Source organism: Eubalaena glacialis, chromosome 18, assembly GCF_028564815.1.
Source record: "Eubalaena glacialis isolate mEubGla1 chromosome 18, mEubGla1.1.hap2.+ XY, whole genome shotgun sequence".
In the NCBI taxonomy this organism is placed as follows: domain Eukaryota; kingdom Metazoa; phylum Chordata; class Mammalia; order Artiodactyla; family Balaenidae; genus Eubalaena; species Eubalaena glacialis.
Window position 1 is genome coordinate 31,619,844 of NC_083733.1, and position 15,341 is coordinate 31,635,184.

The 15,341-nt window shown below is 31.8% G+C and overlaps 1 protein-coding gene across 13 annotated transcripts in view; it reads right to left on the reverse strand.

Annotated features, from left to right (window-relative positions):
- CHD9 (chromodomain helicase DNA binding protein 9) overlaps positions 1 to 15,341 on the reverse strand; it is a 244,191-nt gene that overhangs the window by 108,162 nt on the left and 120,688 nt on the right. For 10 of the 13 annotated variants that reach the window (XR_009697877.1, XM_061173544.1, XM_061173550.1 and 7 more), the window contains one exon: positions 7,320 to 7,651. Coding sequence is in view for 12 of the 13 variants with exons in the window: in XM_061173544.1 (XP_061029527.1) it covers positions 7,320 to 7,651 (332 nt within the window). In the remaining variant the exon portion in view is untranslated. Of the gene's footprint in view, positions 1 to 7,319; positions 7,652 to 8,460; positions 8,705 to 8,821; positions 9,035 to 15,341 lie in introns of those variants that run through there. The other 3 variants (XM_061173552.1, XM_061173551.1, XM_061173553.1) reach the window with 2 other exon arrangements.

Below are 15,341 nucleotides of genomic sequence, written 5' to 3' on the forward strand. Positions count from 1 at the left end.
ACACACACACATACATACATACATATACACATACTATGGTTACTTACATAGAACATTGATTCTTGAAAACAATGAAGTCATATCAGTTTATTATATGTTCTAAAATGGTATATAAGTGAAACTACAAAGAAGAACAAACATTTGGTTGGTATTGATCAGTAATTCCTAAATCTGTGAGGCAGGCTTCATTAGAAGCTTGTTTGTTAAAAATACAGATTCCAGATGAGAAAAATAAGACAAACCCAAATTGAGAGACATTCTACAAAATAACTGGCTAGTATGCTTCAAAGTTGAAAGTGTCATTAAAGACAAAGACTGAAGAATTATTCCAAAATGGAGGAGTGTAAGGAGATATGACAACAAAATGAAATGTAGGATCCTTAACTGGATCCTGGCTCCCAAAAATGGAACAACTGACACAATCTGCATGAGGTCTGTAAATCAGTTAACAGAATTGTGTAAGTGCTTACTTCCTGATTTTGATCATTGTGCTTAGGTTACATAAGATATTAACATTTGAGGAAGCTGGGTGAAGAGCCTAAGGGAACTCTGACCTATTTTTGCAAGTGTGAGACTAGTTCAAAATAAAAACTAACAAAACAAAACCAAACCCCAGATTTGTAGGTTCCAACTCCAGAATTCTGATCTAGTAAGTGGGATCCCAATCAGACTTTAAAAAAATTCTCACCAGGTTTGGGAACCACTGGCTCAAAATAATTAGTGAAGAAAACTCTAGGAACAAATATTCAGGATAATAAAACTATTCTATACTTATAGAACACTTAAAATTTCAAAGTGCTTTTGTCTACAATATCTCAGTTGATCCTCATAGGCGAGGCAGACATTGGTCCCACCAAACTAACAGGGAAACTTTAGCCCTGAAAGATAGAACAAACTGCCAAAATCACAAGTCCAGTAAAAGACAATAAAGGTCTCTTTACTCCTACTCTACTATTTCCAACATATCTTACTGATTTTAAAATAAAATGACACTATACTTCAACCAGTCAATAGATATTTAATATCAATAAATATAGTTTAATGAATAAAGAGAATTATGAAACTACATTATCTTTAGAAAATCATTAAGGTTAAAGTTTATTGACTTTTGAACAACCAGAAATTTCTATTGCCTGTACAATGACAACTGATAGCCATAAATGTTATCTGAAGGAAATCAGATGATCCAAAAGTAGAAGAAATAAGATAATTTCAGCTCAGTAAAAGACCCAATTACCAAAGAGCATTCCATTCTCCCATCACGAATTACAAGGAGTGGACTATATTAAACTAAAATAAAATTCTAAAATTTCATTATACGTACATTCTACAAATAAATTGATCATTTGCTATTCTTAGAAATACCACAGAGTAAAGCAACAAAATAATACAGACTGTATTAATAATAAAGGCTTTATGCAAGTTTTGTTTTTTAAAACATGAAAGGGATCTGTTATCAATGTTAGCGAACTGCAGCAACAGATATTCAGGCATGTAAAAGAACTAAATATTAAAACATAACTTATTTCAGACAGCAAAAGGGCAATTTCAAACTAAGTATAAGTATAAATTTGAAATGTTAATTCATTTGACAAGTACAGGCACTAGAAAACCTCAGTGTTTATACTTGACGTTTATATTTGATTTTCAGATGTAATTTATGCACTCATCTAAATCCTGCCCACATGTTACTCGTGGAGGCTGTGTAACAAAGCTGCATTCTACACAGCGTCAATCTGCAGTTGCCCCCTGTAGATTCTCTCACTGCAATAACTGGACAAACAATGAATCTTATCCAATTAGTCCATTTGTTGTAATTAATACATCCAGCTCATCATAAGTAAAGGAAACAAGCAAAAATACTATTTTACATTATAATTTTTTTTCTCTTTGCAAGCCCAGTGGAAGGCACTGGGGTTATTTTTAAAGCCATAAAATACATATGTGTGTATTTTTTTTTTTTAGAAGAAGAAACACATTTAACTTGATGCAATCACTCCAGTTTAAAGTTCAATTCAAGACTCTAGCTTAAACTCATCTGGAAAAAACAAGTTTTAAAGTGGTTCTTTATTTTAGTTAATCCTTAAATTTGTGAAAGCACTATTGTATGGTAAATTTTTGGTAACTTGGATTATAAATCACTTCCTGTTTAGCGAATTCCCTGGTGGTCCAGTGGTTAGGTCTCCGTGCTTCCACTGCAGGGGGCACGGGTTCAATCCCTGGTCAGGGAACTAAGATCCCGCATGCCGGGGGGCGCAGCCAAAAAATAAAATAAAATAAAGTAAAATCAATCAATCAATCACTTCCTGTTTAAGATTGAACGTCATTTTCTTCAAAAAGTTTAATTCACTGAGTTGTTTCATATAGCCACTAAGGTGAAGTATTAGCTAAGTATTAATCATAGTATATTTATCAGCACAGTTTAACTTTTATTCTTTAAAAAACTTATTTCTTCTTTTTAAAAAAAGAAAACGACGTTTATGCTTAAAAATACTGACAAAATAGGAACATTAAAATCAAATACTTTACTTCAGTGTCCTAAGATACACATTTTCCCCACAGGTTAACATCTATGAAACAAACATTCATCTAATTAACAAAGATATGCCATAGTTTTAACTGGCAATATATTTTTTTCTTTCTTACTGACATATAAAATAATGGTGTGTCTTATAATCAATGACATTTTAGATTCAATGAAATAACAGCACATCATTTGCTAATGATCAACCTTACAAATACATCTTATGTAAAGGTATACATCTTAAAAATGGACCTGTAAATCTTAATTAAATTCATAATAATACATAATGTATATATCAATTCTTTCTGCAGATGAATATGTTTCAGATTTTCACTGACTTCAAGTTTAGATGTAAGGAGTGAAATCAATAAAACATTTTATCTTCTTGGCATTTAAAAATTATAGAACTTACATAGAGACTACTAATGGCATGATTAATAATTAAAATATATATAATAAATTTATACCATATATTTTTCAAAGTGCTTTTTTTTTCATATGCCAAAAACAATTAATTAATTAATACATTTATATTTTATCCAAACAGATACTAAATTCTTATTATTTTGAATACTTGCAATCAGGGTCTCATCTGTTACTTTATTAACATGCACTATAAAGTGATTATTCCCAATTTCTGATGATTCATCTTATTTTCCCTTCAGACTTTGTTCATATTATTTTTCCCTTATATTATTATTTAGATGTGTCTCTCTCTAGACATACATGTGGACATACATGTTCATTTTGTTTAAAAATACACACATACATATCTATGTATACACATGATGGTAGGTAATTAATAAATGTTATTTTGCTTCTTCCTTCTTGGGGGTTCAGAATGACTATCGCAAAGAAGGGCACAATATAATTTCCAGATCTAATTTAATGTTTTACTGTTTTTCTTTATAACATGACACCCTTAATTCCAACTTGATTTGATAAATATTTCCTAATTTAGATGTTTTCTGCTTTAACTAAAGAGAAAAGCTACTTCTAGCACCTGATAACTCCCATTCTTGTAACAAACAGAAAGAATAATTATGAATAATACAAAAAAGTATTTTTTTTACTTTTAATCATGAAGTACCTTTACTGATTAAATTTACAGGGCCACAAGAGCATTTTAAAGTGTCAAAGGCATTCTACTTGTCAGTCTGATAGTCTAATGCAAGAAGTAAATTATAACTGAGAACATGGAAACATAGTTTAAATGTCAAAGTTATAAAACATAAATCTAAAAATGCTTCAATCAAATCATGTGATATTTTATTACATAATCTAAAACCGAAGCGAGCCGAATAAGACAATTCTACCAGAAGTCTTAGAATGAATTTATTTTAGAATTTAACTCTCTACTATTACTAAACCATTAGTTTTGTCCCTGTGATTTAATGAAGGATTAGCTTGCCATTTCTAATCTTGATTTAACAAATCAAACACAACCATTTGGCATCATTTAATATTTAATCTTCCATTCATTCATTCATTCCATAAAATTCATTCCCTCCCATTCATGGAGCATCTATTATGTACCGACCATTATTAAAGAAATACCTGCTCTTCTACTTGGAAGGCAGCTTGTTAGAACCTGACTGCCAAGATCAAGAAAAACGTCAAAATAGAAGGTTGTTTCCAGTCCTACCTCACTCTTCATTTTCCACCGGCCATTTCCATTTCAACTTACACTCTTCCACATAACCATGTAATTCCTTTCAAACTCCAAGCATATTTCAAAACAAAATTTACCTGTCCTAAATGCTACTCTAGCTAACCTGATAAACAGAGGCATTCTCATATGAAAGAAAAAAACAACATTAATAAGTTAACCTATTATCCTTCTTACCAGGTAGCAACTGTTTGTTTTCATTTGTCTGCTTCATTTTTAAATTCATCTTATTAGGAACAGGGCCTTAATGGAAAGAGAACCTAGGCAGATAGGTGAGAGTTTAGTCTTGAAGGAAGGGGCATGGCTCCCGGCCTTGGCTTTTTCCTTAAATAGCTATATGTTATTTATGTTTTCAGAAAATAATGGCTAACATTATTAACAGGTATTGTTCTATATGCTTTAAGTGTTATTAAATCATTTCATCCTCAAAATAACACTATAAGGCAAGCACTATCATTATCCTCATTTTATGTCTGAGGAAACTAAAACTTGGAGAGGTTAAGTATTTGTCCGAGGTCACACTGCTTGTGACAAAGGGGGAATCTGAATAAGTGCAACTGGTTCCAAAGTCAAAGAACTTAACCACATTATCATACTGCATGCCCAATCTAACTCACAGAATTGTTGTAAAGATTAAATGAGACTATATTAAAGTCTCTGAAAAGGACACTCTACTCCTTGTACTAAAAAAAATTAATCTATGAAAGTGACAGAAAAACTGAAAAGGTTTCAAGCACACTAGCAAGCAGAGGCAAGGCAGTATTGGTTTTCTTCAGATTAGTATTCCTAGATTATATCACATCACATATGTGGATTAAATAAGCACCAACTCTGACTATATATCAACCATAACTTATTGTCTACAAATCTAGTTACTTTTGAAACTTATATTTCACATTGCTCATGGTTAAGTTCCAGCACACACTCTCTTTAATTTTATCTGATATAAATCATCTGATATTAGCAAAAGTTCAATTCTTCTAAAACTCATAGAAAAACAAAATCTTTACAAGAAAACATTTAATACATCATGAAATATTATTAATTAAAATGATGCAAGTAAACTTAACTATTTAAATGATGCTTCTTCGCAGAAAAATTAAAAATGGCAAATTCAAAATTATAAAATGTAGTGGGGCTTATTGGAAAGCACAGTAATGAACTATTTCAAGTGACCAATATAGAACTCTAGACTGTATACGAATTTCATTTCCAGCCATGCTTTTTCCTCCAACATGATAATAATCTTTGGTTGTCTGATAAAGATGATCAAGAAACTGTTTCACTCCAACAGCTTAATAATATATGGGGCAAGCTTCACTTTTACTTGCTTGCAACTTATAAATTCCTCTATCAAAAAGTCATCCACTCTCAACAAGTTTTTTTTTCTGTCAATTACTTAATACCTCGCCATGGAAATATGTTTCCAATACAATTCTCACCTCTTTTCTCAAGAATGCTATCTCTAAAAACAAATACTAAATTGATCATGCTGTGCAATATTAAAATAATTTATTGTTAATAATCTACCTATTTTTAACAAAAATACAAATATCACAGAATATGTCAGATACTCTACTGTATTACTATTCCCTACATATTAATCCACATTTTTCAGAAATCCATGTTTCTCTATTACAATTTAATTATTTCTAATTTCCCCTTATATATTGTTTTTTCTTGAACCAGGTTCACTTCTGTTATCTTTTGCCTCTAGTTATCTCCCCCCCCAACCAATTTAAACTTACTGTAACTCTTGAGGGTTCTCTACCGATTTTCTCTTATTTTATGCATTATTTTTAAATACGCTTTCAAATGGTACCACTACTCTGCGTATATCTCTGTACAAGTTAAAACTGGAAAATTTTAATAGCAGTAACTTTTAATACATTAAAGGATTAAATATGGGGTTTCCTAAATTAAAACTAGACAAAATATTGAAAAAATAAGATACTTTCATAATACCAAAACGTTTAAATAAAAAAGGAACAGAAATCTAACTTTCAAATTTTATCTTAGCTATCTGCAAATGAAATGCAAAATCAATAATATTAATTATTTCTCTATTATAGCAAGAGAGCCCATGTTATTTAATGGTTTGGACTGAAAGGCATCAGGACCTAATGATATAACTCAGTTTGGTGGTTGCATTGAAAATGCTGTGAATTAATTGTTTACAAAATTGTGTTAGTTCTAAACATGTATATAATATATAAATAATTTTGTAAGCAAATGAAGATTGTTATAATAAGGGAATTTTTCCTTTATTGTGTACTTTTTTCTGTGGAAGAAAGAAAACACATTAAATACTTTATCTAAAATTTCATATAAAGCCTTCAAAAATAACCAAATATTCCTGCAAAACTGATTCTAAACTACGTTGGCCTTAGATTATTTTTACCCTTGCATGCAAAACAAACATACATATAAAACAAATAATAACACTTATTATATTTTTTGAAAATGTATTAGGTAAGTAGTCAAATAAAAATACCTAGGATTAATATACCCTCCTAAAGCAATTCTTTGTCCTTATAATTCTCTTGGAGCATTAATCCTTACCTGGCCTCTTTATTACATAAAGTAAATCAGAAAGACTGTAAGGGAGGAAGTCTGTAAGAGCCGAGAGCTGCTTATTGTTGATTTAAATGGTCTTAGTTTTCTTGCCATTCCATTTAGTTCAATGTTGTGGGTTTATGAGAAAATATTATATTTCATGTTTCCAAACTATAAGGTGCCCAATGAAGTACAACTAAGAGGTAAAGAAATCTTATAAAAAATTTCAAGGCATTTTTTTAATAAAGAAAGTACATTAGGAACTGGCACAGCAATATGGGTTTCGTTTTGTTTTTCCTTTTCCTGTTTTATATATAAAATGTTCTCCTATTTTAAATTCCTTTTACTAACATTAATATACAAAAAAGTATGTTCATAGACTAGTAAAATTTAGTAAATTCTGGAATATTACCTAATTCATTCAAAAAGGCAGTAAGATACACACAGTATCTAACAACTTAAAACTCCAAAGTGGGAGTAAACACATCATACGCAAATCAAAAGTAGATTAGACAGACTGAACTTTACAAAAACTTCAAAGGAAGAAGATTTAATTCTTAACCAACTTACCCAATTTTTGTCTTCTCTTTTAACTTAGAACAAGTTTTTGTTTTTTTGCTCTCTTTGTCCTTTGGCTTAGATTTCATCCTTCTACCTTTCTTTTCCTCTTTTCCTTCAACTGAAGCACTAGGAAAGTTTTCAGGGCTCATTACTCGTGGAATATTGCGTTCCCCACGCTCCTTTGCTTTTGCTATGGCCTCTGATATTATACGATTAGCCTTTTCTTGCTTGCTTTCTGATTCCACCTTTTTTCTCTGCTTCTTCTCGGACATGATCCTCACCTGGGTATTCTGCAACTTAGTATATGTCCCAGAACCATCACTCTTCTTGGAAGATGGAGGCTAGAGAAATCAAAATAATTTTTATACAACATACCAAAGTACATTTAAACAATTAACATAAATAACCAAAAATTTAGAATTAAGCTTTAAGAAGTAAAATACATAAGCAAATATATGAGTGCTACAAACAAATTTAAAATTAAAACATTTTGCTGATCTAGAAATTAGTGTAGGTATAAAATAAAAAGCTCAAATACTGCTTTTAAAAGTGAAAGTTAAAAGAAGGATAATATAGATTCATTGATATTTTCATAGCATTCTTGATTAGTTGATTCAAATTTTGTCCTATAAATATAGCTAATTCAAATTTGGTCATGTAAATATTCTGGGCATTTGGAATAAGTCTCTTCTTTCCTCTTCATTCCGGAACTCTGAAAATTATTAATAAATTTTAAATAGCAATTTTAATTTAGAATGACTACTCCCCATAGTTTATTATGATTTTTAGAAAAACAAAGCCTCTCTGCTTTATAAGAAACTGGAACGAGAACCTGAATTCATTTAAATCATTTAAATGTGCAATCTATGCAGCAATGTAGCTAGTTAGTAAACAGACATTCCCATACTTAAAATTAGAGAAAGTTTTAGTTTTTCTGTGAAAGAGTTAAATGAGGATTTTTTTTCCTCTTTCTATATCATAATATTTTGCTCAAGCAATTCTGGAAAAAAACAAGTTCTAGTTTTACGTTAAAATTATTAATATTTTAGCAATATCACAGGAAGCAGATCAACAGCATTTTAAAAAGAATATCCTCTTCAAACACGCATTCATCCCATATTCTTAGATCACAGTTTTGTTACGTTCTTACCCGTAAACATGCCTCTGACTACAGCAAGGGAAAAAACCACCAGGAATTTCCAAACACATTTTCATGCTGGTTCCAGTGTGCTTCACTGGATATCTTTTCTATACCTGCCTCATCAAAGGTTTCATAGCAGTGCTGCAGCACTGGGAAAGGAGGGAGGGTTTAGAATCGCTCACTAAAATGCCACCTTAAGGCCTACAGGCTATAACAAATAACCAAGACGCGAGAAAACAGCAACAAGCTCAAGATGGCGATGCAGTACGACTCCGCAGCAGCAGCCAGTAATAAGGAAGGTTATTCAATCCCATTAGCCTTTTAGCCCAAAGAACCCCTCCTCCTCCCACTCATTCAGGCTTTCACTTACCCTTCCTCTTGGCCTCTTCACTGAAGACATTTTTGGCGTCAGACAAAGGCTTGCCCTCTGCTTTTTCACCACCCCAGGCAGTGCTCAAGAAAAAAGCATTGAAAGAAGATTCCTAAATGGCCTATTTAGCAAGCTGCAACCAAGAGATGCACAACCCTCCACAAATACACATTGTGATATATCAACACATTTCTGCCTTGGCAAGTTTATATCCACTGTTCATTCTATTTAGATATGAAAAAGACTGTAAACCTGTCCTAAAAAGCTGAGTTTCCTCAATAGCTGTAAGCAGATAGCCAGATTCCAACAAAGCACAGAAAGAAATGAATGCACAAAGCATCAAAATGCATCAGCATGAATATTAGAGATGTCGTTAAAAATACTGACTCCTTCTGAGGAAGTAGGCCAGCAGATGGTGCTACCAGTTATTATTCCATTAGACTCTGCAATTTAACCCCCAATGGACTGTTCTTCCCTCCATGTAACACATTAACTCTCACTCTACCATTTCCTGTAGTAAAGTTTTTAAAAATATACGTAAAAACCTGATTTAAAAAAATCATCTGAAAATGAAAACTGTAGTGAAACGGCTTTACGTAGCTATCAATGTTAAAAAACAAAGTCCAATGCAATTTTTACCGGAGAAAAATACTTTTCTCCGTGATACTCTAAAATATTTAAAACATAAACACATCTGAAGATGAGCAAAGGGTTAAAGAGGAGGTCATGCAAATGAACCCATAACAAGTGAGTTCTCTTTAAGAAATTAGATAAGGTTTCTTATTATTCTTCTAACAAAAAGCTAACAATGTCATTTTTAAAATAGAGAAATGAAGCTATTTTCATTTAAATTCCAAAAAGAAGCTTAAGATTTTGAAATGAACACATAAGAGCTGTCTATAAAAAAATAACTAACCATAGTTAAATTATTTCCTTACTTAAACCTGAATAAATACATTTATTTTCCTAACATAAAAAACTCCTAAACATTCCTGACCTTTACTCCTCACATTCTATTTCAACTCAACTGTTGAGTTTTTAAGATAAAATTTTAGTTTTAGTCCCTTGCTAAAAATAAATAAGTAGCAAGTCCTCCTGAATTTGATCATTATGTACCTATACTTTTCATCTATAAAATATTGTGACTATTTTAGTAAGCAATGACCTTAAATACCTAAAACAAAATTTTCACTGCCTCAAAATTCACGTTTACCTCTTTCATTAATACCATTTTTTAAAAATTGGTCTTGGCAAGTCATCTGATATCTGTACTAAAGAACCTGTTTTTAGTTTTTTCCTTTCAGGCATCAAAGGTCTCGAAATGGAGCAACATTATATAAACAGTGTCCTAGAAAGACCAATCTAAAGAATAGGAGAGGAAATTAAAGGCATAGGACCACTAATGCAAGAAAAGGATCTTACTGACCTGGAGGTCATCTATGTAAAAATCATAATAACCAATAATAAGGGCTAACACTTACCAAGTGCTTATTAGGTGATAGGCACTATTCTAAGCATTTTACATCTAATAATTAATTTAATCCTGAATAATAGGGTAATAGTGATAATGGAGAGGAGTAACAAATGGGAGAGATATTCTTACAGCAGAATTGCAAAATGATAGAACAGACCTAAGAGCACAATTTTTTAAAATCAAAATAATAATAATAATAATAATAGCTAACCCTTCTTAGTCCCTACTATGTTCTAGGCACTATTCCTATTATGACATGTAAATGAACAACATGGATTTAAACTGCGTGGGTCCACTTACACGCAGATTTCTTTCAATAATAAATACTACAGTGCTACATAATTCACAGTTGGTTTCATCCAAGGATGTGGAACCACAGATATGGAGGAATCAAGAACTACAAACATGGAAGAATCACATATATGGAAAACTGACTATAAATTATACTTGGATCTTTCAATGAATCTCTAATCCTGTATTGTTCAAGGGTCAACTGTATATTATCTCAATTAATCTTAAAAACAACCCTGTGAGATATGTACTACTGTTACCCTCATTTTATAGCTAAGGATACTAAGGCATAGAGAAATAACTTGCCCAAGATCACACAGCTACTGAAAGATGGGGTAGGGATTAAGAGGCAGAGAGCCTCATAATGGAAACCGTGCTCTTAACCACTGCATTATATCATATTTGGTTCAAATACCATAACTTACAGAGATTAATTTGAACACAAAAGAAAGTAAATGACTTACTCAAAATCTCAGAGATACTAGTAAGGAAGCAAGAAGAAAATTTAGTTTTTTTCAGTGCCCTTTCCAAGAGGTAGAAATCAACTAGATATGGGTGGGTTTTGGCTGAAGAGCAGGAAGAGTCAATACTTGCTTTCTAGACCAAGTAAGTACTGGTACAGGAGGAGATAAAAGAAATGTTGAGAAAGAGTGTGTATGTGTGCATGATAAGTTTAATTCTTTCCACACTGAGTTTGAAATGAAAAGTTTGAGTAACTGGAAATTTTGGACTGGATCCTCGGAGAGGTCAGGGCTGGAATATAAGATGTAGATTCTCTTGCTGTTTTCTTTGAATACCCTTAACTCACTGACACTAGCCACAGAAACTAGGATGATTTCCAAAATATCTCACTTCTCCTTAAAGCTCTTCAATAGATTCCATTACTTGATTCAAAAATCCCAATTATTTAACAATAAATCTTAACAGTAGACAATCAAATATTTGTGATCAAACATTTCTGTGATCAAATATTTCTTCTACTATTAGGATATAATATTTTAAATCTATATTCCCATAGAACATCAACACGGAGGTGTTAACTAACTAATCATTTTTAATGTAGGTGATTTCCCAATTTACACATAGACACAAACATACAAAAGGGTAGTTAATAGTAACTTTTCTCAATGTTACAATTCTTCTCTTTTTCACCTACATAAGCAGTCAACAAATTCTGTCCAATCTACTTAATTGTGTTTTATTTTGTTTTCTTCCTCTCAGTCCCAACAGCTCCTGCTGTATTAATTTCCCACTTGTTATGGTTACATTATAGTGATGTAGGAAAATATCCTTATCTGTAGGAAATATATCAAGTCATTGGGGGTGATGGAACATCTGGTTTGCAATCTACTCTCCAATTCTTTACAAAGTAAAAGAATTTCTTTGTATTTCATTTGTGATTTCTCTGTAGGTTTGTCACAATTTCAAAACTCAACTTTTAAAATAAAGGCAGGGACTTCCCGAGCAGCTCAGCGGTTAAGACTTCGCCTTCCAATGCAGGGGGTGCGGGTTCAATCCCTGGTCGAGGAGCTAAGATCCCACATGCCTCATGGCCAAAAAACCAAAACAAAACAGAAGCAATGCTATAACAAATTCAATACAGACTTTAAAAATGGTCCACATCAAAAACATCTTTAAAAAAATAAATACATAAAGGCAAAGGCCTTGCTCCCCAGGACCCGTATGCTAAATGAGAAGAGAAAAAAAAAAAAAACGTAAAAGAAAAGAAGGCACATTATTAATAACATATCCAAATATTTATAAGAAAAACAAGTCATAGCAAAACATAAAGATGATATCCTATGTGATGTATCAATTATTTTGATAGCAACTAGAAGAATATATGAAAGACCCTGGATGTCATATTTCAATACTAGAGAAACTCAAGGATTTATGGTATGAGTGTTTTTCAAACCATAGGTCATGATCTAATAACAAGTCATGATATAAATTTAGTGGGTTCAGACTAGCACTAAAGAAATGAAATATAACAGAATGAAAAAGAGTGGTACCTAACCTTTATGAATGCTACCTCTTAAAAATTAGATAGTTTTAATACTATGGTTACTCCTCTTTTCCTTCATGAGAGAAAGAAGCAAAGAGATTTGAGTAAGAAATTAGAGGTGTTAAAACCAGAGTGGGGACTCAGTTCTTCCTCCTCTTGGTAGAATAATTTTCCCACATACCTACCCACCCACACTGGGGAATTCATCCATTTCAAATATTTTAGTTGCATACAAATAATTTAAGAATTTGAATCACCAGTGTGTAGACCTGAGTGGAAATCATAAATTTTCAAAACGAAGGGGAGAATGATCACATGGCTACCATACATCTACTATAGAGCACAGGTTCTACTATTAGGGAAAATTATAAAAAATTTAAAGCTCTACTTCACACATTTTTAAAACAATATGAAGGAATAGAAAGTCTCAAATAATAAAACAGATATAATTCCTTAGCAATAATAAAACACAGAACAAAGAATTTTCAACAACATATATAAAACTGTATTATAGCTAAAAATCTTCCAACTTTTCTCAGGAGAGATGACTCTCAGGCTTCAGACCTGGGGGACTAGGTGAATGGAACTTGCAATGGAATAGAATACAAAACAGAATAGAGATAGCAAGCCTTGAGCAAGAATGAGTTTTACTGCCTAGAGAGACAACGCAGAATAAGAGAAGAGAACCATTAGAAGAGAACCCAAAACACCAAGTTTTAAAGAGCTAGCAGATGAAGAGGAGTTAAAGAAGGAAAGAAGGAAAAACAAAAAGAAACTACAAAAATGGTAAGATGAACATCAGGAAAGAGTGGTGTCATGGAAGCCAAGAGGAAAGAATAAAAAGCTCTGCCATCAAATGGAAAGTAAATATCTGAGAGTAATTTGATATGATAAAGCTAACTTAGAAAGCATTTTAGTTCTGTTGAATTGTTTATAGTAAGCCAGTATGCTAGTTTTTAACATCTTTACTTTAGGAAGAATCATATAATTATGTACTTAAATATTCAAATTAGATAGCTAGTGGGAAGCAGCCGCATAGCACAGGGAGATCAGCTCGGTGCTTTGTGACCACCTACAGGGGTGGGATAGGGAGGGTGGGAGGGAGAGGCAAGAGGGAGGAGATATGGGGATATATGTATATGTATAGCTGATTCACTGTTATACAGCAGAAACTAACATACCATTGTAAAGCAATTATACTCCAATAGAGATATTTTAAAAATATTCAAATTAAACCAACCTCTAAAAACAATAAATTTGTAGTTAATTTTAGTAATACGTGTCAAACGTTACTGGTAACTTCTTTTGCATTTATTGCATATAACGTTTTTTTCCACAAAGTACCAATAAAGACTTGCTTTTAAAGAGAAGAAAAGGAGGAAAAATTGATCCAAATTATTATCTGTCAAAGTCTTCTGAGTTTTACCCTTTGATTTGTTTTCAGAGTTTTTGATGTATCTGAAGCAATTATTTTATTTCACTTTCTTCACATCTGTGAACTCACATGTTCACAAATTAAAAGGCTTATTTTCATTTTGTGACTTGTACTAGTAACCAGGTTTCCACTTTTAGCTAATGATGACATTTTTTTTTTCGACATCTTGAATTTTACACTGATAAGGTAATACTATTAAAAGTATTCCCTCTATTTTAATCATCCACATAGCAGTTCAGGCAAACAGTAGGTATTCATAAAAGTTGTTTTTTAAAAAAATAAACATTTATTATGTGACTTACAGGAAATACAGAGAGAGAAGAATATGTTAGAGGATACCATGGGAATGTAATCAGCAAAATCCAGAATGTGGGAAACTCTAAAGAAAAATGACTGTTTCTTCAGCAAAGAAACAATAAGAAAGAAAACAAAGAAGGGTAATCATAGATCAAAAGAGGCTTAAGACTAAATGTAATGCCAAAATTAAAAAAAACAGAAAAAAGAAAAGACAGACGCTTAAAATTCGTATCAACTGAATGCAATACATGGCCCTTGTTTTGACATAGACCTGAACAAGTCTGTAAGACTACATTTATTAATACTAGGGAACTTTAACTTTGATTGGGTATTTGATTATGAAGGAATTATAGTTATTTTTTAAGTGTGAAACTAATTTTGCAATTGTGTTTTAAAGCTAAAACCTTTGTCTTTTAGATATACAAATTGAAATATTTACAGATAAAGTGATACCTGAAATATTTACAGATAAAGTGATATGATTAAGGTGTGTTTCAAAATAGTCCCTGAAGGGACTAATAATCCCTGTATGATAGTCAGAGGGTTGTACAGATGAAAAACAATTGCCTATAAACTGATGGCTGTCGTAGCTGGGTGATGGCTACTCTACTTCTGTGTACACTTGAAATATTATATAATAAAGAAATTTAAACCGTTATATTCTGGGAATAACAGGTAGTTTGGCATGACAAGAAAACTAGATTCATGTGGAAGAATGATAAGCAATAAAGACAGAAAGGTAATGGGTCAGATTATCAAAAGTGTTATAAGTTATGCTAAAATATCTGGACTTTATGCTAAAGTGAATTGGGGAATCAATAAGTGATTACATATAGAGAGGTAACAGGATCAGATTTTTAGATTTAGGGCTGCTAACTGGTTTCAACAAAAATACCCAAATATTTCATGGAAACTTTTTTACTTACAAAAAGGCCATATATGATATAAAAACAAGTAATATTTAACCTTCTATTTTATATTAGTTTGTGTTGCTTTCTCAATGCTATATTTTCAAAAC